This window comes from Monocercomonoides exilis (assembly GCF_001643675.1).
Source record: "Monocercomonoides exilis strain PA203 chromosome Unknown scaffold40-978991, whole genome shotgun sequence".
Classification (NCBI taxonomy): domain Eukaryota; phylum Preaxostyla; order Oxymonadida; family Polymastigidae; genus Monocercomonoides; species Monocercomonoides exilis.
The window spans coordinates 520,144-544,862 of NW_027150585.1; the positions used below are offsets into that span (position 1 = coordinate 520,144).

The 24,719-nt window shown below is 37.8% G+C and overlaps 7 protein-coding genes across 7 annotated transcripts; 4 read left to right on the forward strand and 3 right to left on the reverse strand.

The window, feature by feature from the left end:
* The first annotated feature begins 14 nt into the window (after window positions 1–14).
* On the forward strand, window positions 15–1,049 carry MONOS_1723 (CWC15-like protein). The gene is made up of 3 exons (XM_067870129.1): window positions 15–308; window positions 378–429; window positions 482–1,049. The coding sequence occupies exons 1-3, from the start codon at window positions 83–85 to the stop codon at window positions 999–1,001; spliced, it is 798 nt and encodes a 265-aa protein (XP_067722761.1). The 5' UTR covers window positions 15–82; the 3' UTR covers window positions 1,002–1,049.
* MONOS_1722 (Adaptor protein complex 2 (AP-2), alpha subunitB) lies at window positions 1,045–5,319 on the reverse strand (the record flags this gene model as incomplete). The annotated part of the gene is made up of 4 exons (XM_067870118.1): window positions 1,045–3,576; window positions 3,913–4,917; window positions 4,977–5,188; window positions 5,268–5,319. 4 exons carry the CDS (start codon window positions 5,317–5,319, stop codon window positions 1,693–1,695), a joined length of 3,153 nt encoding a protein of 1,050 aa, XP_067722762.1. The 3' UTR covers window positions 1,045–1,692.
* Window positions 5,320–5,333: 14 nt separating this feature from the next.
* Window positions 5,334–13,912, forward strand: MONOS_16796 (putative C2 domain). The gene is made up of 6 exons (XM_067869668.1): window positions 5,334–5,383; window positions 5,453–5,545; window positions 5,647–5,777; window positions 5,826–6,212; window positions 6,338–13,050; window positions 13,186–13,912. Exons 2-6 carry the CDS (start codon window positions 5,456–5,458, stop codon window positions 13,779–13,781), a joined length of 7,917 nt encoding a protein of 2,638 aa, XP_067722763.1. The 5' UTR covers window positions 5,334–5,383; window positions 5,453–5,455; the 3' UTR covers window positions 13,782–13,912.
* On the forward strand, window positions 13,902–15,065 carry MONOS_1721 (putative 60S ribosomal protein L2). Its single transcript, XM_067870107.1, has 3 exons — window positions 13,902–13,914; window positions 14,004–14,287; window positions 14,354–15,065. The coding sequence occupies exons 2-3, from the start codon at window positions 14,008–14,010 to the stop codon at window positions 14,839–14,841; spliced, it is 768 nt and encodes a 255-aa protein (XP_067722764.1). The 5' UTR covers window positions 13,902–13,914; window positions 14,004–14,007; the 3' UTR covers window positions 14,842–15,065.
* A 611-nt stretch (window positions 15,066–15,676) lies between these two features.
* On the forward strand, window positions 15,677–17,024 carry MONOS_1720 (uncharacterized protein; the record flags this gene model as incomplete). The annotated part of the gene is made up of 2 exons (XM_067870096.1): window positions 15,677–16,197; window positions 16,260–17,024. Exons 1-2 carry the CDS (start codon window positions 15,679–15,681, stop codon window positions 17,022–17,024), a joined length of 1,284 nt encoding a protein of 427 aa, XP_067722765.1. The 5' UTR covers window positions 15,677–15,678.
* Window positions 17,025–18,840: 1,816 nt separating this feature from the next.
* On the reverse strand, window positions 18,841–20,626 carry MONOS_1719 (uncharacterized protein). Its single transcript, XM_067870085.1, has 4 exons — window positions 20,478–20,626; window positions 20,334–20,404; window positions 19,768–20,267; window positions 18,841–19,702 (listed from the first exon to the last, which is right to left on the reverse strand). Exons 2-4 carry the CDS (start codon window positions 20,401–20,403, stop codon window positions 18,944–18,946), a joined length of 1,329 nt encoding a protein of 442 aa, XP_067722766.1. The 5' UTR covers window position 20,404; window positions 20,478–20,626; the 3' UTR covers window positions 18,841–18,943.
* A 2,108-nt stretch (window positions 20,627–22,734) lies between these two features.
* Window positions 22,735–23,190, reverse strand: MONOS_1718 (uncharacterized protein; the record flags this gene model as incomplete). The annotated part of the gene is made up of 1 exon (XM_067870074.1): window positions 22,735–23,190. The coding sequence occupies one exon, from the start codon at window positions 23,188–23,190 to the stop codon at window positions 22,735–22,737; it is 456 nt and encodes a 151-aa protein (XP_067722767.1).
* Between the last annotated feature and the right edge of the window lie 1,529 nt (window positions 23,191–24,719).

Consider the following 24,719-nt stretch of genomic DNA (forward strand, 5'->3'; position numbering starts at 1 on the left):
CTGATCTAAGACATTTTTAAGAACTTCTTTTTTATTGTATTTCTTGTAGGAAATCTACATAAATTTTATAAGGTTTTCAAATATGTCTGGAAAAGCAACTTATCATACAAAGATTGCTCGCACACTTTTATTTCCTGTACCGTCAAAACAATATTCATCAAAAGACATGGCCGGTCACACAGCTCTCAAATACAGATTTGAAACCCCTCAATCTATTGTATCTCCGCATAGAATTATTTCACAAACGTTTGTGAAAGAAGAACAAGAAATTCCTCCACCTAAAAAACGATCTCATTTAGATTCTATTTGTTTGTATTTTCATTTTTATTATTTTTGCAAATTCTTTCGATATTTGTTGCAACACAAATACTTTTCAGTATCTCAATTTGATGACGAAGATGAAGTTCCAGAAATCATTTCATCAAGAAAGTATGAAGTTTTCTTAATTTTGAAAAATGGAAGTTTGTCTAATTTTTTACAGGCAAAAGAAAATGCGACAAAAAAATGAAAAGGATGATGAAAGCGATGATGAAAATGAAAATTCAAACAATGAAAATGAAGAAGGCACTTCATATAAAAAAGAGGATAATGAAAAAGATTCAAAAGATTCTGATGATGAAGAAAGGCAGAAAAAAGAAAATGATAAAAGCAAAGAAGACGATGACGACGACGATGACGATGAAGACGAAGAGGATGATGAAGATGATGATGCAATGCTTCTTGCTGTTTTGGAGAAGATTAAACAAGAAAGAGCTTTGAAGCAGCTTCATGAAGCAGAAGAAAATCAGTCAATGGAATCTCTGCCTGACTCAAAACCTTCTTCTCTTTCGACGACGCTTCTTTCAATGGAAAATCGCTCTTTTGCCGTTCGGCCGCGCTGGGATGAAGATACAGTGTTCAGGAATCAGGCAACAAGAGACGAGAAGGAGAAGAAAAGGTTTATAAATGATACTGTTCGAAACGATTTCCACAAGAATTTTTTGAAAAAATATGTTAAATAAAAGAATTTTCTTTTTTTGAATAAAAAATAAAAAATAAAATCCATTTCATGAAAAGATGAATTTTTGTAATGTTTTTTTTTTATAATTATAAAACAGAAAATGGAAAGGGAAAAAAGAAAGAAAAATATTAAATTAGAATAAAAGAGAGCAACGTTGACATGAAAATGCAAGCAATTGGAAAATAGGAAATATGAACTTCACTAAACAATTTACTTCAAAATTTCAAAAAAGAGCCAGAAACAAAAGAGGATGAAGGGATTTTAATTGAAAACTACTCAACAATGAATCATGAAATTTCTTCTAAAAACAGAAAAGAAACGTTCAAAATTGAAAAATAAATGAAGGAGAGATAAAAAAAAAAATAGAGCAAAATAAATGTGTAAGTTTATGAGAAATCAATGCTCTTTTAAAAAAAAAAATAAAAATAGATTGAAAAAAACACTCGAAAATGTGAAGAACCCTCAAAACGGACGAAACAACAAGAACACTCAGACTTTAAATACATAAGAGGAAAAAAAAAGAAAAGATTATTTTTTTTTTTCAATTTTTTTTCATGTGTTAATAAATCAAGACTGTGACGTGGAAGAGAACGAGAATGCGCTTTCTTTATTTTAACATTATTATTTATTATTTATTAATTATTATCATTGCCATTATCATCATCAATCCAAGTCTTTAATAATTGTTCCACTTACATCTGTTTCAGCAAATCAATCACAAACTTCCTTGTCACTTCAGCCACTTGTGGTGTTGAGCCCTTCACAGTCAGCATCAGCTTCCCATCTCCCTGTGACATCTGCATCTTCAGCATCAGCGGCAGCGGGGCAGCAGAGCCAGAACAGCTCACTCCAGCTGCAAAGCACAGCGTCTGAGGAGTGGAATCATAACCCGCCAGTGGCTGCATCTTCGCTGGGCCCTGGAGAAACGCCACAGCCTGTTGAAATGTCTGCGGGTTGAGTGCCATGCCGTGGAAGAAGAACTGCTCAGACACCGTCAGAGGCGATTGTGCCGGGACGGCCCCCCACTGCTGCACAAACAGCTCCTTCGGCGGGCACACCGGCTGGAAGAACTTAATCCCAATACAAGGCAGCTTCACCAGTGAGCGATGAGTAGTCACTCCTGCAGAGTATGACAAGCACAACACAGGAGCAGCCAGAGCTGGCTGTGTCTGAGACACCACAATGTGCTGTGTGACAGAGGCAGCTGGGTGGATGATCGGTGCAATGGGCTCTATTTGGAGAGACAGTTCAGGGCAGTTCTGGACAGACGCAGCCACATTCATCAGCGCCTGCGACGGCACCCCTCCACTGCTGCCTGTTTTGTTCGTCCACGTCAGCAGCATTCGTCCTTCATGGCGCTGGTACTCGTGATGGCACGTGATGCATAGATTAGCGTCTTCGTATAGTTTGCCTTCCACATTGCAGATGAGGGCGTTATGCAGCTGCTCCAGGAGAGGGTTGGATTCGGGTGGTGGAAGAGAAGAGGAAGAAGAAGAAGAAGAAGAAGAAGAAGTTGGTTGTGATGGCTGGCCCATCAGATTCGCCAGCAATGCTGCTGGATCGAAGGAAGATGCATCTGAAGAAGCAGAAGCAGAAGCAGATGATGACGATGACGAATGTGCCCCAACTCCAAACCCACTCAGATCAATCATATCTTTGTCGTTATCATCAACCACCACAGCTGAAGAAGGCGCAGCTTGTGCTGCTTCAGTTGCGAACGCTGATGAGTTATTTGAATGCTGAACAGGAAAAGCTTGAGATGTTGAGCCAAATGTTGCATTTGTTGCACTTCCTCCACTTCCTCCCACATTCCCACTGAATCCATTGATAACCCCTTGACCAGCTGCATCCACACCTTCTCCTTCACCTCTTCCTCCTTCCGCTTCCTCCTCTTCCTCATCTCCTTCATCTTTTATCCCTTCTAAATGCTTCGATGCCCTCTCCACCACTCCGCTTTCCTTCACTTTCTTCTTCAGATCTCTCAGCAAAATCGACTGCCTCGGCTGGAAGGGAGGCAAAGGAGCGAGTGTGGCAGAGGCACTTTCGGGGGACGAATGCAACAAAGCAAGAAATTCACAGCTCCTTTCCTGCGGATCTTCAGCAATGTGTGTGGAATATTGAGAGAGATAGGCATCAGCGACTTGCTGCACTGAAGAAGAAGGAGATGAAGAGGGAGAGGAAGAAGAAGAAGCATTTGCAGCAGCAGCAATCTTCGCAATGGCTGATAAGATGATCGCTCGTGTGTTGTTCTGCGAGTCTGTCAGGTGTTTTCCCAGCGCCTCCACAATCTCTGCTGCTCCCCACTGCTCCTTTGGCACTTGTGAGTGATGTTCTCCAAGCAGATAAGCACAGATACGAATAGCGTTGTCTGGCAATGACGCATTCTGCAGCAGAAGCATCGCAGTGGTGGCGGCGTGTGGCTGCATGGCGGGGTTGGCAGAGACGATTTGGGCTGTTCTGTACCAGATTTCTTGAGGGGTGGTGTCGCCAGCATTGCGCAGGAGATGGAGGATGATGTTGACATACCATTCCATTGAGATAGGGTATTTTTCGGCAAGAATGGCGATTTTGAGAACCTTTTTATTTGGAGAAAGATGGGGTAAGGAGGAGGGGAAGGAGTTTGGAGGAGAAGAAAGGAAAATGCAATGAGAAATGATTCAATAAATACAAATGATGTTTTAAAAAAAAAATTACATTAAAAAGAAAAGAAAAGAAAAGAAAAGAAAAGAAAAGAAAAGAAAAGAAAAGAAAAGAAAAGAAAAGAAAAGAAAAGAAAAGAAAAGAAAAGAAAAGAAAAGAAAAGAAAAGAAAAAGAAAAGAAAAAGAAAAAAAGAAAAAAAAAGAAAAAAAGAAAAAGAAAGAAAGAAAGAAATTCTTCACATTAAAAAACTAATTATTATAATCATTCATACCAGCTCCTCCTTAATCTCGTACTCTGCCAAGTCCAAATACTCCACGAGTCTGCCCACCACCACGTCTGAGTTCTTCTCATTGCACAGCTCAAACAGCACATCCAGTGCCCTCCTTCTGAGTGAAATGTCCGGGTGCTGAATAAGCCTCTCCACCTGAGCCACAAACATCATATCTTCCCCCGTCGCCTCAGGATCCAGCGTGCACAGCCGCTGCAGCGCCTCCAGCGACAGATAGCGGATGTCTGGGTCACTGATCGCCAGGAAGCTCCGCATGTGGTGCACACACCGCCTAATAAGCGCTGGGTCTGCCCTCAGAGAAACAGCCAAGTAGACTGTCTCAAACAGCACTGCCAGCATCGCATTGTGCCGCACGATGACACGCGACCGCGGGTCAACCGAAGCGAACTTGGTGGTGTCTGTGTTCAGAATCTTCCGTAGCACTTGCAGGAGGTCTTCCATCGCAGTGGGCGACTCAATCTCTGGGTAGTGCTGCAGGAACTGAAGAACCTTTACGATCAGCCACGGCGCTGGTAGATGGTCGTACATGTAGTCGCCTGAGACCGCCCGCTTCAGCACAACCTGGTTGATCATGCGGCACACTACAGGTACAAGCGATTTGTATGCAGCAGAATTTGCTACAGCCAGCCCGTGCAACAATGACATGACAGCTGTCAGAACTCCACCATCGCTGTGCTGCAGAAGCTGTTCAATACGTTCGTTCATGTTTTCCGGTTGTACGGCATCGCTATTTTTGCGGAAGAGATGGAGAAGTGTAAGTGACGCTTTTTTAATCACATATCTATTTGCTGATTTATTCATTAATATTTTTGCAACATTATTTGCAAGTGTTTCTGCTGTTTCTGCATTTCCGCAATTTGCTATGAAAGCTAACGCAAGGCATTGAACGCATTCACGAACAGATGTTAAATCAGTTAAAAGTGCTTGATTTATTAATCGAACAAGCTCCGATTTTTCATTAACAAGAGAGCCAATAACTGTATAACCCTATATTTTGCGGGGAAAAAATAGTAGAAAAATCTAATAAATAAACGTTTCTGACATACAATAACTTTATCTTGAAATTTGTGGCTATGAATAAGCTCCATTGCTTCCATATGTCCAAAGTCAACTGAATAGCCTAAAATGTCTATATACATAAGTTTAAGTACAAATTTCTTTCTTTCATATAGGTCCATCTTTTTAGGGTTCACAAAAGCTTCACGAATGTGTGAAAGCTCTTTTTCAACTCGATCTGATTCCTGGTCATGTGTTTTGCCTTGATTTAAAATATTAAATGGTAATAATTGCATGAATATAAGCATAAAAAAAGGCTATTCAAAATTCACAAAGCAAACAAAAACGAATATCGCTAATAAAGCTGTTAAGCCCCTTAAATGCTGAAGACATGATCTTGTTACCTTAATCTTAATCATTTTTTGCATAAAAAGAAAACGCGAATTATTTGAGCTAGGTTGGAAAGAAATTTAATCCAGTAAAATTATATATTTATATTTTGTGTTATATATTCTTTTTGGAAAAGTGCATGCCCGTTTACTTTAACATTGGCGTGATTGCGGCGAGAAATCTTCCTGTGATGGACCGTGGTTCAGGAAGTGCTGACGCATATGTTGAGGTTTGAACGTATTTCATACATGCACTTTAAGTACTTTCATGAAAAAAACCTTAAAATATATATCATTATATTAATTCATTTGAAACATTTCAAATTATTAGGTTCATTTTGGGCATAAACCTGTTGTAACCACTTCAATTGCTAAAAAGACTCTTAATCCACATTGGAATGCGTATTGGACTTTTGAACTTGGAAATGATTACAGTTGGCAGGATGTTCCGCTTGTTTTTCGGTTTGTGAATATCTTTCATATATTCTTTTGTGTTTGACTCTCTTTTAGACTTTGGGATAAGGACGTCGTTTCGTCAGATGATGTTATAGGTTCGGTATATATTGACCTTGATAATATTCTCAGTGGCTGGGAACCTTGGAAATGTGAAGGATGGTTTCCTATTATTGATTCCGAACGGGGGCAAAGAGGTGAACTTCTTGTTTCAATAAAAATTGATGTTATCAAAGATCAAAATCCAGAGCAAGAAACGAGAGTTAGCGGAATATTTTTTTCGTCATCTTTGATTCCACCAGAAAATTGGAGGATTATATCTGTTGTTGGAATTGTGCGTGATCTGATATGTGAAGATGATCCGGAATATGAATGGGTGGACAAAATCAGAGCATCGCGAATTTCTAATGATCAGCGACTTGCACTGTTTTATAGAATGATAAGGTTTGCAAAATCACAAAATTTATTACATATTCTATTAAATATTTTTATTACTTGTGTTTTAAAAAAATAATCAAAAAAAAAATCAACAAAAACATAATTTTTATTTTAATTTGAAAATAAATCAGTGAAATGCGCAGGCATCTGAGCATCGAAGCGAGCACGTACCGCTGCAATGCAGTTTTGGGGTACAAAGTGAGTTTTGATCTGGAAGAGCAGACAGGAGTGGTGGTGGGGAGGGCAATGGGCACAGCATGTGTGGTGGAGAGAGTGAGAGGGAGTCTGATTGAAGAAGAAGAAGAAGATGATGATGATGAATGTCCTTGTGAATGCGAAGAGGAAGAGGAGGAGGAGGACGAGGAAGAAGATGTTGATGATGGTTGCAATGGAAAAGATAAACGCAAGTCACGTCTGAAACGTAAAAGCAGAATATATGATGATGATGATGACGAAAACGAAGAAGAAGAAGAATCAGAATATTCCAGTGAAAAATACAATGAGCTTAACAGAGGGCAAGATGAAGGGAACGAGCTGAGTTTCGGGTGGGGCAGAGTGTGGAAGGCAGAGGAAGAGGCAGCAATGCCCACGAAACAGAGGAGAAGGAGCAGCGATGAAGAAGGAGGAGGATTTGGTGGAGGAGGAGGAGAAAGAGGAGAAAGAGGAGGAGACACACAGAGAGAGAAGGAGAGAGAGAGAGAAAGAGGAGGAGGAGGAGGAGGAGGAGAGAGGGAGAAAAGTGTGAAGACAGAGAGGAGGAAGCATGTTGTGGGGAGAAAGGGAGCGATTTCAACAGCATTAGCACCGTTTGTGGATGGGGCAGAGCTGATGGGAGAGGACGAGGCAAAGAAAGAATTTCAGAAGTTGGTTAGAGAGAAAGAGAAGAATGAAAAAAGAAGGGAAAAAAATAGAAGAAGAAGAAGAATTGAAATGCAAAAAAGAAGAGAGATGAAAGAGAAAGGGATGGGAGAAGATGAAATTGTGGGAGAAGAAGAAGAAGAAGAAGAAGAAGAGGAGGAGGAGGAGGAGGAGGAAGGAGAAGGAGCAGAAGAAGGAGGAGAAGAAAGAGTAAACAAAACCATGAAAAAAACGATTTCCGCCAGAAGCAGAAAAGCGAAGGAGAAAGACAAGAGTTGTGAGGCAGATGATCTTTCATTGGATGGGCTGTTTCGTGTGGAGAGCAGCAGAAGCATCGCAAAAGCTCCTCTTTCAAATGGACAGCAAGGAATGGATGTGCAGTTGGCTGGAGGTGAGCAAATGGTTGTGCCAACTTCAGCTCCTTCTTCTTCTTCTTCTTCTTCTTCTTCCTCCTCCTCCTCTTCTCTTAATTCTTCTTCCAAAGATTCATCAACACAGTCAGAGAAGCAATCTGTTGCTCTGATTCAGAGATCATCAGGAATGAATGGAAGAGGAAGAGGAGGAGACAAAGGAAGAGGCAGAGGCAGAGGAGGAAGAGGAAGAGGGAGAGGAGGAAAAATCAATGGAACAAGAAGTTATGATGGCTATGTGGGGAAGGTGTGGCACGAGAGAGATTCGATGGGGAATGAGCAGTTTGTTCATTATCCTTATCAACAGCAACATAATCAGCAGTATCTGATGAATAGCTTTGTTCCATCTTCACCAAACCCTCTTGTCAAATACATAGACCAGTTCGGTTCTTCCAACAGGCAAAGAAAACAATCAAGATATTCTTCATTCGCAAACAATGGAAGAAGAGCTATTGACAACTTTGCTTATCCCCAAAGACCTTTCAACCAGTTTCCTTATTCTTATCCTTCCTCTTCCTCATCTTCCTCTTCCTCTTCCTCCTTCCCCTTCTCTTTGCCTTTCCCTTCCCTTTCTCTCCCTGTCCCTTATGTCCCCCTCCCTCCCCGTCTCCCCCACCTCCCGTCAGCCGCCCCCGTTGTCCTCTGCACCCTCACCACGCTCCCACTCCCTTTCTCTTTCCTCCAGCTGCTCTCTGCACGTGCTGTGCGTGTGTGTGCAGACAGGGACAAAGGGAACGCTGGGCTGCGGAGCGTGTGGTGGGGGGAAGTGCAAGACGAGATCAGGAGGCAGGCAAGGAGGTGTGGGGCAGAGCTGGTACTGGGGTACAAGGAGAGTGCGTGTGTGTTGAATGATGTGTGTGTGCTGTCGGCAGAGGGGACAGGGGTGAGGTGCAGAGGGTGGGACGAGGCGAGCAGGTCTATGGGGGACAGGATGTGGATGGAGAGGAAGGAGAGAGAGAGAGAGAGAGAGAGAATGGGGTATGGAGGGATGGAAATGGGGAGAGGAGGAGGGAGAGGAAGAGGAAGAGGAAGAGGAGATGGAGGAAGTATTGGAGGAGGAGTGGGAGGAGGAATGGAAATGTATTGGTTAGATGAACAGCAGGTGGGGAAGGTGAAGAACAGGAGGAGCAGAAAGAGATGGAAGAAGAGGAGGAAGAAGCACAGAAAGAAGGGGATTATACCAGGAAAGGACGAAAGAGGGCTGCCTTTGCCAAAGACGGAGGAAGAGAAAGAGAAGGAAGAAGGAAAAGAAGAAGGGAAGGAAAAGAATCTTGAAAAGGAAGAAAATGAAAAAGGAGAAGGAAAAGAAGGGAAAGAAGGGAAAGAAGGGAAGGAAGAAGAAGAAGAAGCAACCAAAACAGGATTGGATTCGTTGGCTTCTTTGTCTTCTGCTGAAGAAGAACTTCCTTCTCCTTTGCTAATTCCTCCTTCGTCTCAATCAGTTTCTTCTTCCTCCTCTTCTTCCTCCTCTTCTGTTAACAACCCGAATGCTTCTCTTCCTCCTCTTCCACCTCGTCCTTCTTCTCAGAAACGATCTCGAAGTGTTGGTTCTGTTGGATCTAATCAAAAATCAGCTGTTTGTTCTTCTTCTTCTTCTTCTCCAAAAGATGTGTCAAACAAACAAAAGAAGCAAAAGAAACAGAAAGGCAATGAAAGTGATGATGGAGATGCTGTTATTTCAATGATAGAAAAAGGAGAAGGAGAAGAGGAAGAGGATTATGATAATGATGACAATAACGATTATGAAGAAGAAGGTGATGGCAATGATGATGGTGAATTTTTCAATGAAATAGATGGAGATGGTTATTATGATGGAGATTTTGAAGAAGTAGAAGATGATGATGATGATGAAATCAGTGAAAACAACAACAATGAAGAAGATGAAGATGAAGAAGAAGAAAGCCCTGATGAAGCAGCACTCCAAAACGCCCTGTGCTTACGTGATTCTCTTTATGTGCTTCCAGATGAGCTCCTCTTCCACCCATCGCGCTCTCTTCTTCAGACACAGCGCATTCTGAGAAAGAAGAGGAAGCTGCTGAACTTGTTGTGTGGCTGCCCTTCCTTTGCTGACTCTATTCCGCCTTCCCTCAGATGCTTTTGCCCCATCCACGCTTGCTCTTTCTTCCATTCGCATCTCCCCATTCAGGCTGTGCCTTCTTCTTCTCCTTCTCCTCTTCCTCCTTTTCTTCCTTCTTCTTCTCTTCCTCCTCCTCTTCCTTATTCTCCTTCTCCTTCTTCATTTCCTTCCTCTTCTTCTCCTTCTTCTCCTTCTGTTTGTGCCATCTGCCATTCTGCGTATGTTCCTGAATTCATCCTCGCTTCCTGCGAACCTCCTCCTTTCATCAACTGTCCTCTCCCATCATCATCTTCTTCCTCTTCTTCTTCCTCTTCTTCCTCTTCTTCATACACTTCTCTTCCTTGGATCACCATTGATGCTGTTTCTATGCGCCCATTGAGATATTCTTCTGCCTCAGGTGCCTTGGGCTACAGCTCCACTTCTGGTTATTCCTCTTCCTCTTCCTCCTCTTCTTCCTCATCATCCTCCTCCTCCTCCTCCTCTTCTTCTTCTTCCTCATCGTCCTCCTCATCATCTTCTTCTTCCTCTTCTTCTTCCCTTCTCTCCTCCGACGAGCTCGCCGAAGCTGTGTCTGAAGCACTCCCCTTTCTCGAAGCTGATATTCACAGGCAATTAACACTGAAAGCGCGTATTTCAGCGAGGAATGCGGTGTTCAACTATTCCAGTCAGGTGTGTGTGACGGCTGACTCTGTGTTTGTGGTGGCATCGGGAACAGCTGTGCATTTGGATGCACTCCCCACGCCGAGGACACCTGTGGGGCTGATGGAGCTGGGAGGGGAAAGAGGAGAAGGAGGAAATATGATTCTGAGAGGAGAGAAAGGGAGTTTGAGGAAGAAGAAAGAAGCAGAAGAGCGGAGGAAGTATGAGGAGATGCTGGCGAACGAGATGGCGAAGATCGCAGAAGAGCAGAGGAGAAAGTTGGATGCTGAGCTGGAGGAGAAGGCGAGGTTTGCGTTGATTGGAAGAGAAGTGAGAGAGAAAGAGGAGGAGAGGAAGAGGAGGAGGAAGAGGAGGAAGAGAGGAAAGAGAAGGAGAAGGGAGGGGGTGAAGATGAGGGAAGGAGAAGGGGAGGAGAAAGGGAAGGGGAAACAAATAGAAGAAGAGGAAGATAATGATGGTGGTGGAGAAGAGGGAGAAGAGAAGAAGGAGAAGAAGAAAGAAAGAGAAAGAGAAGAAGGAGATGAAGAAGGAGAAAGAGAAGGAGAAGAAAAAGAAAAAGAAAAAGATGAAGAAGAAGTAGAAGAAGAGAAAGAGAAAGAGAAAGAAGTCACAATCCAGACAATCGAAGCAAGTCAACCTCTTCTTCCGCCCACAGCGATTCCAACAGAAACAATAGCAGAGTTGAGAAAGGAATATCTGAAGGAAGTAAATGCATGCAACACAAATGTCAAAGCAATCCAGTTCTCTTTCAGCTCCAATCAGCAGCCTTCGTTATATTCTTCTTCTTCTTCTTCTTCCTCTTCCTCTTCTTCTTCTTCTTCTTTGGATTCCCCTCAAGCACTGATTATGCAACAGCTGCCAACTTCTTCGAACACTTTTCATCGAAAACAAACAAACAACCCAAAAAAAACAGAAGAAATTCAGCAAAATCAGCAAAATCAGAACAAAAAAGAAGAAAAAGAGCAACAAAAAGAAGAAAGAAGGAAAGAATTCTTAAGTCAACCTTCTGTTTCTTCTCAACATTCTGTGCACTCTATTCATTCTACCTCTCCTCCTCCTCCACCTTCTTCTTCTTCTTCTTCTCTTAATTCTCTTCCTCTTTCTTCTCTTCCTCCTTATTCGGCTTCATCTTCATCAACATCATATTCTTCTTCTTCTTCTTCTTCTTCGAATTCTTCTTCTTCTTCTTCTTCTTCGAATTCTTCTTCTTCTTCTCAAAACACGTCATCTGCACCTCAAACATTATCATCAAATCCTTCCTCTTCTTCTTCCTCTTCCTCTTCCTCTTCTTCCTCTTTCCCCTCTTCTTCCATCATCCCTGTCAGCCAATTCGATTCTGAATGGCACAGAAGAAGAAACAGGCAGCGTCTTCTTCAAAAGAACTTTATTTTGAATACTTATTTTTCCTCTTCCTCTTCCTCTTCCTCTTCCTCTTCCTCTTCTTCATTTCCTTCTTCTTCTTCTTCCTCCTCCTCCTCTTCCTCTCCAAAATCATTTCTCCGGTCTCTCCCCATCACATTTGTGCAGATGGACAACTCATTCGTCAGATTGGCTCTTTCTTCGCTTTTTCGCTCTGTTCTGTCGCCTCTTCTGATGCCGCTGGTGACAACACAGATGATTGGAAGAGGGAGAGGAGGAGGAAGAGGAAGAGGGAGAGGAGAAGGAGAAGGAAGAAGAAGAAGAAAAGAAGGGGAAGGAGGAAGAGGAGAAGAAGAAGGAAGAGAAAGAGAAAGAGAAAGAAAAGGAAGTGAAGCGAATGGATCAAGTTCTTTTGCTTTGTTTGCTTCTCCTTCTTCTTCTTCTTCTCTTTTGGGATGTGATTATTCAGTTATTCCATCTTCTGCCTCTTCTTCTTCTTTCTCTTCTCTGTTGTCTTCCTCTTCTTCCCCTTCCTCTTCCTCTATCAATTCTTCTTCTTCTTCTTCTTCTTCCTCTTCTCATTCTTCTTCTTCTTCAGCAAAACGAGAAATTCCATTCATATTCGTTGTAAATTCTGTTTCTCTTGATCCTTCTTCTTCTTCTTTTCCTTCTTCTTCTTATTCTTCTTCCTCTTCCTCCTCTTCCTCTTCTCTTCCTCTTCCTCTTCTCCCTCCTCCCCCATTCAAGCTCTCCCAGACAGAACGATTAACGCATCTTCTTCTCTCTTCTTTCGACTCCATCAGAAACATCCTTCTTCAGGTTGCTACTGATAACAGTGCTCATAGACATGTATTTACTAATTCTTCTTCTTCTTCTTCTTCTTTTGGTTCTTCTTCTTCTCTTTCTTCTTCTTTTAATTCTTCTTCTTCCTCCTCTTCCTCCTCCTCTTCTTCTTCTCCTTCTCCTTCTCCTTTTTCTTCTTCTTCTCTTTCTTCTTCTTCTTCATTCCATCCACATATCCATTCTCTGATTGCCTCTCAGCCATTTTCTGTTCTTCTGTCTGGCCCTCATTCTGTTCAGATCTCTTCTTCTGCTGCCATTTTGGCTGCTTCTGATGAAGAAAGAGAACAAAAATTTAGTTTTTGTTTTTATAATTCTTCTTCTTCTTCTTCTTCTCCATCAAGTTCTTCTTCTTCTTCCTCTTCCTCCTCTTCCTTCTCTTCTTCTTCTTCTTCTTCTTCAGATGATCCAAATCAATTGTCTTCTTCATTTATTCCTTTGTCCTCTTCTCAAATAAAACTGTCAGAAACACAAAAACCAAACATTCACAACGAAAATAAAACAGATTCATTCAAAGAAAACTTTTCTTCTTCTTCTTCTTCTTCTTCTTCTCTTTCTTCTTCTCCTCCTTCTCATTCATCCACTCCACAGCCTGTGCCAATCACACAGAACACGAAGGATGTTGCAAGTGGATTTGAAGGTATTTTATTTTATTTTATTTTATTCTATTTTGTTTTGTTTTGTTTTGTTTTTATTTTTATTTTGTTTGTGTTTGAATTGATATCATTATTTTTTTTTTATCCATAATAATTATTTGTTAAATAATAAAATATAGGGATTCTTTCATCTGTTCAGACATCTTATCTGGACGATGCAACGAAGCAGCAAACAAGTCTCTTCAGCAGCAGCAACAACAGCTTTTCTCAAATTCCTTCTTCCTCTTCCTCCTCCTCCTCCTCTTCTTCTTCTTCCAATTCATATCAATCATCCTCTTCTTCCTCCTCCACTTCTTCTTCCTCTTCTTCTTCCTCCTCCTCCTCATTCGTTCCCCCATCTCCTGCATCCCATACCTCCTTGTCTCGAAAATTCCCCTCGTCGGCCAATTCCACTGCACCCTTTGTGACTTCTGTCACTTTGACCCCTCTGCCGTTCCTTCCGAAACACAGAATCACACACAACGCAGGTGCTCTTTCTCTGATTTTAATAAGGGAGCAGATCATTCCTCAAGATTCGTCAGACAGCAGCTTCATACGCACAGCAGCGGCAGATTTGGTTGCAATCGCACGCGCCCATGCAATGATGCAGCATTGCAACGCAATCACTTCAGTCTCAATTGATCTGATGGATGTAGATTATTATGCTCAAAAAAAGCATGTTTATTGCGTTCTTAGCTTTTCAGGGGATGTGTGCAGAGTATCACCACTTCACTAAATTAAATTTTCTTTAAAGCATTATGAACTTTATTTGGAAGCGAATTTAAAAAATAAATATTTTGATCATAAAATAATATCTATAAATTAAATTGATCTGTGCCGTTCAAAGGAAATTTTTAGGGAGAAAAAAAGTTTGTTATTTTATTTTCTAAGCTTTAAAAAATTGTTTTTGACTATGTTTAACGAATTGGTTTTTAATTTTTTTATTAAAAAATTTCAGGAAGATGGGACGTGTTATTCGTTCACAAAGGAAAGGAGGAAGCGCTTTATTCAAATCTCACGTTCACAACAGGAAAGGTTCTGCCAAATTGCGTGCTATTGATTATGCCGAGAAACATGGATATATCAAGGGTGTGGTCAGAAGGATTATTCATGATCCAGGGCGAGGAGCACCTCTTGCAATTGTTGAGTTCCGTCACCCATATAAGTACAAGAAGAGACATGCAACTTTCATCGCAACAGAAGGAATGTACACAGGACAATTCATTTACTGTGGAAAGAAAGGTAATTGATTTTTCTTTTCAAGGCGTATTTGTTTAAATTTTTCAAAAATTGCTTTTATTTTTTCAGCTGCCATCGATGTGGGAAATGTTCTTCCAGTTTCATCTCTGCCGGAAGGTACAGTCATCTGCAACGTTGAATCGAAAGCCGGAGACCGTGGTGTTCTTGCTCGCTGCTCTGGAAACTCTGCAGCCGTTGTTAGCCACAACCACGAAACAGGAAAGACACGTCTTCGTCTTCCATCAGGCTCAAAAAAGATTATTCCTTCATCATGCCGTGCAATGATCGGTATTGTTGCTGGAGGTGGTCGTAATGAGAAGCCAATCATGAAGGCTGGTGTTTGCTATCACAAATACAAGGCAAAGCGTAGAGGATGGCCAGCAGTGCGTGGTGTTGCAATGAACCCTGTCGATCATCCTCATGGTGGTGGTAACCATCAACACATTGGTGTGCCAACAACAGTTGCCAGAAACAGGCCAGCTGGTCAGAAGATTGGTCTTATTGCTGCCCGTAGAACAGGTCGTCGTCTTGGTCGTGTTCAAGCAAAGAATGAATAAATTATCAATCACTTTTGATTTTTTAACTTTTTTGCAGTTATCTTGTCATGTCCATTCTTCATCCTTTCCTTTCAAAAAAGAACTTCTTCGAAATAATTGGGTTTTAATTATAGTTAGAAATCATTTATAAACTTTTGCACTTCAGCAAGCCAATTATTTGCACTTAAAAAATGAACATTCTTTAAGCGTTTCCCATCTGATTCATAAACTCCAAAATTCAAACATTCTTTTATTTTTTAAATAAGTTTAAAATTCCGCAATGCAACTGGAGCTTAATCAGAACTCAAGAATCAAATCAGCAGATATTTTAAATTCAAAAAATCATTAAATTTGTTTGATTTTTTTTCTTGAGTGTCATATGTTGCAAAGAAGGTATCGAATAACAATATTTGAAAACATAATCATTATATAGAAAAAAAATGTTTTTTTTTTCAATTGAATCTATTTGAAGGAGTAATTTGGCAAAATTCTTTCATTTATGAAATAATAATTCATAATAAATATGCAATCGATCAAAAATACCAATAAAAGAGAATCTGCGGGAGAATAAGGCAATTTTCTTGTTCTTTCTGGCTTTTTTTTCGTAAACCTATTCCAACAGCACTACGCGTGTGAATTATTAAACACTATTTTCAATTTTTTTGTTTCATTGTTTCCAAATGCAGGCGATTCAGATTGAATAAAACAGACAACGAACAAAATGTGTTCAAGTTGCATTTTTGAAGCAGAAAATGGATCAGAAGAGGCATTGGCGTTAAAATTGTTTGAAGGTTCAGCATTTGTTTATGCGATAAAATTTTCATTCTTTCTCTTTCTCATTTTGGTTTTTCAAAAGAAATGCTTTTCAAACCAGAGGATTGCACAGCTGAAGATCAGCAAAAAATTATTGAGAAAATATATGAAATTATGTGGGACTTGAATGAGGAAGGAATGCGTTCTGTTTTTTCTGAAGAGAATTTCGAAAAATTGAACAAAATGATAAAAAAGAAGATATTATCTTTGGACAATGCGCTTTTGTTGATGAAGCGCATCGGATATTGCAAAGTGTTAAAAATGTTTTGGAGTGGAAAATTTGTTGAGTCTTCTCTTTGCTCGGACTTGGAGTCAATGATAATTTGTGAAGAAAAGAATGAAAAAGAAGAAAGCGAACGTGGAGCAAACATCAAAGAGAGGAACGAAAAGTTGCTGGCTGACCTTTGCGAATGCTATCTGATGGTTAACAACCTCTTTTCAATCGAATTATTATCGATTTGTGTGCCTTGCCTTTTGAAAGTTGCATTGAAGAAAGAGGAAAGTCAGGAAACAAGTGAAGAGGTGGAGATGGCTTTGCTGGCTTTGAGCAATATTGAATATTGCGTATGTTCACTTCTATTTCATTTTTGAAGCTATTTATTTTGTTTTTCTTGTATTTTTATAAGGAAATAAGAAGAAAACTGTATCTGAATGAGATCAAAGCGATCATCAGATATCATCAGGAGCATCACAACCTCACTCGACTTGCCTATCAGTCAGCTTGGCAGTTTTTGATAAATGAGCCTTATTTTGAGAAGGAATTTGAAGATTGGATCACAAACGATCTTCATTTTGTGAAAGAGGCAACACGAGAACTGGACGAGCTGATGAAATGCGTGGATTGGAAGAAGACAGAAAAGGAGTTAAATAAATCGAAAGAAGTGCAGATAATATGGAAGTATCTGAAGACAGCTTGGAAATATTTTTCAAAATGCCAAGCATGCTGTGAGCGGATACAATTCAATGAGTTTGCTGAAGGAGTTGTCAAACTTTTCAAAGCAGCAAAGGAGTGTGAAAGAAGTTTACAGACAGAATGCGCTTTCCTGCTGATGCAGATGACATTGGGCAAAGCAGAAAAAATAGATATTTTTGTGAGGAGTGGAGCAGCAGGATGCATTGTGGAGGAGATGTGGCAGCAGACATTGGGAGATCGCTCCATTGTCATATGCATCGCAGCATTTGAAGCACTTTCAGAAAGATTGAGCAAAAAGACCGACAACACATTCAAGAAAGCGAAATGGAAGATGATCAAAAGAGAGATATTTGACAAGTTTGAAGAAGAAGGATATGAAGATATCATTACGAGCTTTCAGGAGATGAAGAGCGCTCTGAAAGAAAGATGTTGGTTCGGACGATCCGAAAATTTGTCAGGCTATTTAATCCATATTTGAGTCAAATGCTTCTCTTTATTATGAACATCTTCGCCATCGCCACCATTTCCCTTCTTTCCATCAGTTTATTCTTCTTCTCCGACTTCTTTGAAACATCCAGCGAGAAAGGCAACAGAATCATATAAATAAATCGGTTTATAGATTTCAAGAAATGCAAGTGAAGAAAGCGAAGTCAACAAGCAACATTATTTTGTTAACAGAAGAAGAAGAAGAAATAAAAAGATGCTGCTTTTGTTATACAAAAACATAAACACACAATTTTCAGACACTTTGATTCTGATACGAAACAATGAACTTTTTTGAAATTGTGTTTCTTTTTGTTTTTCGTTACAATTTTATCAGACTTATATATTTTGTTTGTTTCCTTTCCTTTCTTTTTTGCTCATGATATTTTTATTGATAAATACATTTTTGAGAATGGTTATGAGTTTTTCTGAATTTCAATCTGAAGAACGAACTCAAACTGAGTTGAAAGTTTATTTCTCTGAATTTGTTTTATTTACTTATTTGTTCATTTATTTGTTTGTTTTTAATTTTTCCAATGATTTTTCCTCGATTGCAATTGCCAATCAGCAATTCTTTTGTGAAGTGATTTCTGCAGTTGAGGAAGTTTGATGGATTTGAATCTATTTGAATGGAATGAAAGGTATCATTGACAGAAAAATGTTCGGTTTGCAAGCATTGTTTCACTCGAATTCTTGATGACTATTTTATTTCTTTCCTTTTCCTTTTTCTTTTTCAGTTTTTTTGAAGAATTGCATCATAAACTCGATCGATGAGCTGGAGCGAAGCCAAAGAAGAAAATGGAAGAAACGAACGGGATATGTCAAAAACTTAAAGAAGAAGAAATCTATTCTGCATTTTCTGAAGGATTATTCAACATGAATGGAAAAATTGTTGAAGAAGAGAACGCGTCAGCTGGGAATGGCGTTTCTCCACTGAAGCATTTGGGATAACAATGAATTGGCAAACTTGTGAAGCATTTGCCGTTTTTCAAAAAATGTGACAGTTTATTTTGTGCTAGCTTGAGGAAATGAGATTCATTCCATTATGTGACTCCGAAATAGCATTTTTTTCTTTTTCATCATTTCACAGAATTACCACAAACTCAGGCATTTGAAAATTTTGTGAAAAATACTTGTTTTGTTTGTCCACTCATTCAAAATAAAATGGAGCAGCTACAAAAGAAGAAGTCAGCCGCTCGTATTTTGAGAAGATCATTTCAATGAAAGTGTTTTGAGAATTTGAATGAAGAAATGCTCAAATGAAAAAGGAAGAATTGCAGTTGACAACTGAGAGGATGAAGAGAATCATAAGAAGATATTCTTTTCTGACAAAAAACAAGTGAAATGATTGGGAGAGCTTTTGATGCTGATTGGAAGAATGGACAAATAGGAGAATAAAAGAGAGAAAGAATTCGATTTTGATTGAATTCTTCAGAGAAAAATTTTATGAATGATTTTTTCATGCTTCTTCTCCTTCTTCAATTTGATTGCTGCATAATTCTGCACTTTCAATATTTTCAACAGGTTTCTTCAACAAACATTTCTTTCTTCATTTCTTTTGTATTCTTCTCCTTCGCCTTCACTCGTTCATTGAAAATGGTATGAGAAAGAGAATAAGCAAAGGAGACCAGTGGCTTTCAGAGGCAATAACTGAGCAATTGAATGCATTAAAATAAAAATGAATAGTGTTGATGAAGATGGAGGGCAATGATCCTTTGATGAAGATTCTTGATGGAAAAAATTGAAAAGAAAAGAATATCATATTTTTTCATTTTTTCATTTTTTTCAGAAAAATGCTAAAAAAAACAATATTTTAATTCATTCAATTCTTGTTTTCCTCCCATTTTGTGAAATGAATAAAAAAGAAAAGAGAATATTATTTTGGAGTTTCAATTTTCATTGAAAAGAATTTGGTTAAACATTCACAAAATAATCAGAAGTATTTTTTGATAATTCACGATAACAATTTTTGTTCAGAAAAGAAATCACTCCATAAAGGCTTGTTGTGATATCTTCAAATCCTTCTTCCTCCATCTTTTCAAATATCTTTCTTTTCATCTCTTTTCTTTTCGCTTCTTCCTTTTCCTCATCCTTCTTTTCTTTCAATCTTTCTGAAAGTTTCAAAAAGAAATGCAAGCAATCAGATATGATTCCATCTTCCAAAGTTGATTGCTTCATTTCCTCCAAATAGAGACCAATAGCTCCACTTTTCAACAAGTCATCAATTTTCACATTTCTCTTTTCCACTGCTCTTCTTAATGAAGAAAGGCATCCATTTAGAATTTCTTTGTAATTGTCCCTTGATGCTCGAAATACCTGAACAATGCTGCAGATAAGTCCAGCAAGTTCTTCGTTCCATGATCTGCACCAGTTTAAGAAATCATCAATAACAAGAAGCCATCTCCCAATTATTTTCACTTCTTTCACTTCTTTTCTTCTTTCTTCTTTTCTCTTCCAGTCGATGCATTTTGAAAGCTCTTCTAATTCTCTTCTTGTTTCCCCCACAAAATGCAGTTCATTCACAACCACTTCTTCAAAACTTTCTTCTTCGAGCAATCCATAAATCAAAAACTGCCAAATATACTGATAGATAAGATGCGTCAGGCTGGAATGTTCCTGGTGATATTTGATGATTTCTTTGACTTCACTCAAATACAGTTCTTTTGGCACATCCTAATCAAAAAACAAGGGGAAAAAAAAATCAATTATATCAAAATAAAAAATAGAAGTTCTCATACGGTATATGTGTTGATGCGACATAAAGTCAATAAATTCATTTTTGCTTCCTTCTGAGTTTCCTCGTTTTCATCTTTCTTCGAGGCAACTTTCAGAAGGCGAGGTACAATGACTGAAAACAATTCCTTTGAAATAAAATCTTCATTCAGCCAAGCAAAGCATTCACAGAGGTCAATCAGACGCTTTTCGTTCTTTTCTTCTTTCTTCTTCTCATTTTCATCAATTATCATCTCTTTCATTCTTTTGCTCAATGATGAATAATCAAAAGAATAAAATGGAATCTTTTTCAGCACTTTGCAAAATCCAGCATGCTTCAACAGCAAGATTGCGTTTCCCCACGATAATGTCTTTTCTTCAATCATTTGGTGAATTTTATTGTATAGATCTTTCGTGAAAACAGTTATGAATTCTCCTTCATTCATTTCATCAATTAATCTGTTCAACTCTTCAATTTTCTGTTTCTGTTCATCTTCTGTGCGATGCTCCAGTTCACAAAACAATTCTTCAAAAAACATTTAAAAAAACAAATTCTTTTTCAAAATTGTTCAATCCAAATAAAAGATCAAACTTGAAAACTTCTTGGTTCTAGCTGTAGTCAGAAGTTCATTTTCAGAATCATAATCATCAAACAAACTCATTCTGTTTGTTCCAAAAAATATTCAAAAAGAAAGGCAAAGCGTGATTAGAAACAAAATAAAAGATAAATACACACATCGTTGATTATCTTGCAGTACAAAAATGATCACAATTCAAACCGATTTGTTATTGCTTAATAAAAAAAGGGCAAAACGGAGCGCAAAGAAGCCTCAGGATTGGTTGAATAAAGACCGAAAATGGAAATCTTTTGTTTCTTTTTGATCTAACCAACAAAAAATTTTCATGAAGAAATAGATTTCGATTTTCTTTCACATTTTGCAAATTGAGTTCGTTTTTTATTGGTGTGAAATTAGGTATTTCAATCACGCATGTATATGGTTATTGTCATCAAAAAGAAAAAGAAATAGAACAATCATATTTCATAAAAGAAAAGTCTAATTCGTATGTTGGCAAACAATGTTCAGATTGAAAATAATGAAAACAAATAATTGCGTGCTTGATGAATTCAATTTGATCGATTATTCTTGTATTTCAATTTTCAGTTTTCATTCAATATTACTCATCGGATAATTGAAAGGAATAAAAAAGACAAAAATCAAAAAGGAATTGTCGATTCAATTCGAAAATCAGTCAAACAGCAGAAGAACATTTAAAAATGGTTTTGCAGTGAAATGAGCAAATACTGAAAATTCTTGAAGGTCATCTCCAACATCAAGGATGGCAGGACAAATGATTGGAAGAAAAGCAACAATGAATGAAGATGACATTTTTCTTTTGTTTTCATCATATGCTTTGGGAAATCAAAAAAGCCATTTGATTTCTATTGAATGACGATCAGATGAGAAATGTCGTGAATGCAGCTGTTCCATGAGAAGCATTCAGGAAGCACATCAATCCAATAACATCTTCAATTGTTTATTAAAAACCCAGAAGAAATGAATCGGAGGATTCTACTGCTAAGCCAAAAGAATGAAGAGAGCGGAAGGGAATTCGGATTCATTGTCCGAATTCTTCCCTTTGCACACACTTTTCTCTTTTTTGGAGCAAAATAAAAATTCGTCATTGGACTTCAGTGGCTGATGAGAATGAATGGACATCCCTTTTGAATTCCTCATTTATCTCTCCTTTTTATCAGTTCACAGAACAGTCATCAATAAAAATACCTGTCTCTTCACTCATTTATCATCTGACACTCTCAGGATGTTTCATCTTCTGCATTGGTTTTTCTGCAAAAAACATCTCTTGTGAAATCATTTTCTTTTGCAGCATCTGAACATGCTGAAAAGACACGATTAACAACAACAGCAACTTCAGTGGTGATTGAAAGAATGTAGAACATGCTTTGGGTGAAGCAAAAGAAAGAAATATTTTTTGATGTGATTTTTGAATTCTGTTTGAATTGATGATGATTGTTTGAAAGATTTCTCCTCATCATCAACTTCTTCTTTCCAACTGCAACTTCAATTTCTTCCTCTTTCTTTTTTATTTGTCTTCTTCCTCTGTTTCATTATCTTCATGCAGGAAAATACAATTTGAGGATAGATCTTCCAACATTCTTTCATTCATTCAAAACAACTTTCTTTATGTGAATAATTTTGAAATTCATTTCATGACAAATCTCTCTTGTCCTCTTTTCCTTTTAATCTGTTTATCTGTGTCTTTTTCTTTCTCCATCCAACTCTTCATTTGTTCCATATTGATTGTCTCAATCATAATCTCCGTCATTTAGCATTTTCTTCGTCTTCTTCTTCTTCTTTTATTGTCTCTTTTTATCCACAAATTTCGAAAGAATTTTTGAATTTTCATTCCATTCTTATGCGTTTATGTTCTTCATCTGACTGTTTGGATTTATCGATTTGTGAAATATGCATGTCACTCCTTATCTGTTGAAAGAAAGAAAGAAAATATCCAAATTTTCTCAACAGAAAAAGAAGAAGAAAAAGATTAAAAAGCAAAAAAATCAAACGTTCTTCTTGGAATTGACTACAAAATTGAACAACGAAGATTTCTTACAATTTATTTTCACTTTTCCTTCTGTGCTGAACACTTTTGGACACAGTTTGAGAACACACGTTGTTTGGAGCAATTGATGTTACAAATAATTGCTTCGTACATATCTCGCTTTCAGATCAATAATATGTTGGAAGTGATTGTGGGAAATGAACAATTTTGTGAAGCAAAAACAATAAAATAAACAGTTCAGCGTTTCTTATTTGTTGTTATTGCACTTCACTTTGGAAAAAATGTAAAAAAAGGCAAAAAAAAAATGTGCTTCAGCTATATGATTGACAATTTGTTCAAAATTGAAAAGAAAGAAAAAAAGAAAGAAAAGTTAAATAATTGAGTTGCTAAATGACATTCATCTCTCATCCTTAAACATAAATAAAGTAATCAGAAATAATTAAAGATAATTCAGTATAATAATTTTCATAAAGATCAAGAAGTGCTTCACAATAACTTGTAATAATATCTTCATATCCTTCCTCTTCCATCTTCTCGAACACTTCCTTTTTTGTTGCCTTTCTTTTCATTTCTTCCCCTTCGTCATCGTACTCAATATCCAGTCTTTTCGAAAGCGCCAACAAAAACTCAAAACAATTTCTTGCAATCACATCTTCAAATGTTCGCTTCTGCATTTCATCTGAAATAAGATCAAATACACCGCCTTTCAGCAAATCGTAAACAACAGCCAGAGTTGGCTGGTATCTGATCATCATCAAAAATATTGCAAAAACTCTTTCGAAAACGTCTCTTTGCGAATCTCTTGTTGATCTTCCCAGCTTAACCAGATTCTGACAAAGCTTATCGCATCCTTTTCCACTCAACATTAAAATATCTAAAAAATTTGAAAGCAGCAAGAGCCATCTCATTGTTGTTCTCACTTCAGTTTTTTCTTTCCTATCATTTTGCTTCCAATCCTCGCATTCTTCCAGTTCTTCCAGTTCTCTTGCTGCTTCGAAAGCAAAACCTAATTTATTCACAATCGCATCCTCAAGCTCTCTTTCATAATAAAATCTATTTATAAAGAGCTGCCAAGAAGACTGGTAAGCCAATCTGGTAAGATTTCGATGCTTCTGATGATATTGAATAATCTCAGTAATCTCATCAAAATACAATTCTTTTTCCACATTCTGTTCAAAAAATAATAAAAATAAAAAAAACAACAAAAGCAATAAAAAACACATACAACATATCTATAGACATGACTTAAAGCCAATAAAGCCATTTCCACTTCCTTTTGTGCTTCTTTGCTCTCATCTTTCTTCAAGGCAACTTTTAGAGCACAGGGAAAACAAATTGAAAGTATTCCTGAAGAAAATGAATTGCAGAGCAAAAGATAGCATTCACAAAGATCAATCAGAAGCGTTTCATTTTTTCCATCTTTTTTCATATTTTCATCAATTATCATCTTTTCTATTCTTCTGCTCAATGAAGAATGTTTAAATTCATCTGAAAAAGCTTGTTTCATCATTTTGCAATATCCGACACGCTTCAACATCAAAAGAACATCGCCTATAGATAATGTCTTTTCTTCCATTATTTTGTGCATTTTGTTGAACAGCTTAATCGTTTGATAAACTTTAACTTCTGCCCAATTGATTTCCCCAATCAATTTGTTCATTTCTTCCTGTTTCTGCTTTTTCTCATCCTTGTTGCACATTTCAAGTTCATCAAGAAATTCTTTAAAGCATGCCAAATCGCATGATGATGAACCTTAACAGACAAATAAAAAAAAAACAAACTAATCAATTTTTCTGTTTCAGATACTTCCATAATTCCACAATTTGATTTATTATCGATGCACACTTCCGTTTTAATAATAATAAACACGTTTCCCCGATGAATATCCACAGCAATCAACAAAATCCAAAAAAAAAATGCAAAACTACAATTAATATCTGAAAAATTAAGGTGTAACAATTTCGATACAATTGTTATGATCTGAAAAAATAAATTAAACAACAAAATCCTTGTCAAACGCTAAGCTTTTCTGTATGATTCACAAATAGTAAAATTTTGTTTTCAAATTGATCAAACCAAAAGAAATGTCTCAGTTGTATTTCAAAAAAACGAATATTAATCAAATCATTTTCAGGAAATGGTATCATCGGATTGTCATAACAAGGCCTTTGCGACAAGTGAAAATAAAGATATGCACGTCTTCTTAACAGCAAAGTCAATGTCGATTTTTTTTTTTTTTTATTTTCACAATTATTATAAACTTTCTGTAATTTTCAACTTGTTTCAAAAGTCTTCTTTGACTTAAAAATGCGATTCAAATACATTTTTGCATGAACGAAAAATTAAGTGTATCATTTTTGTAAATTTTTTTTTTTTTTTTTTTTTTTTTTTTTTT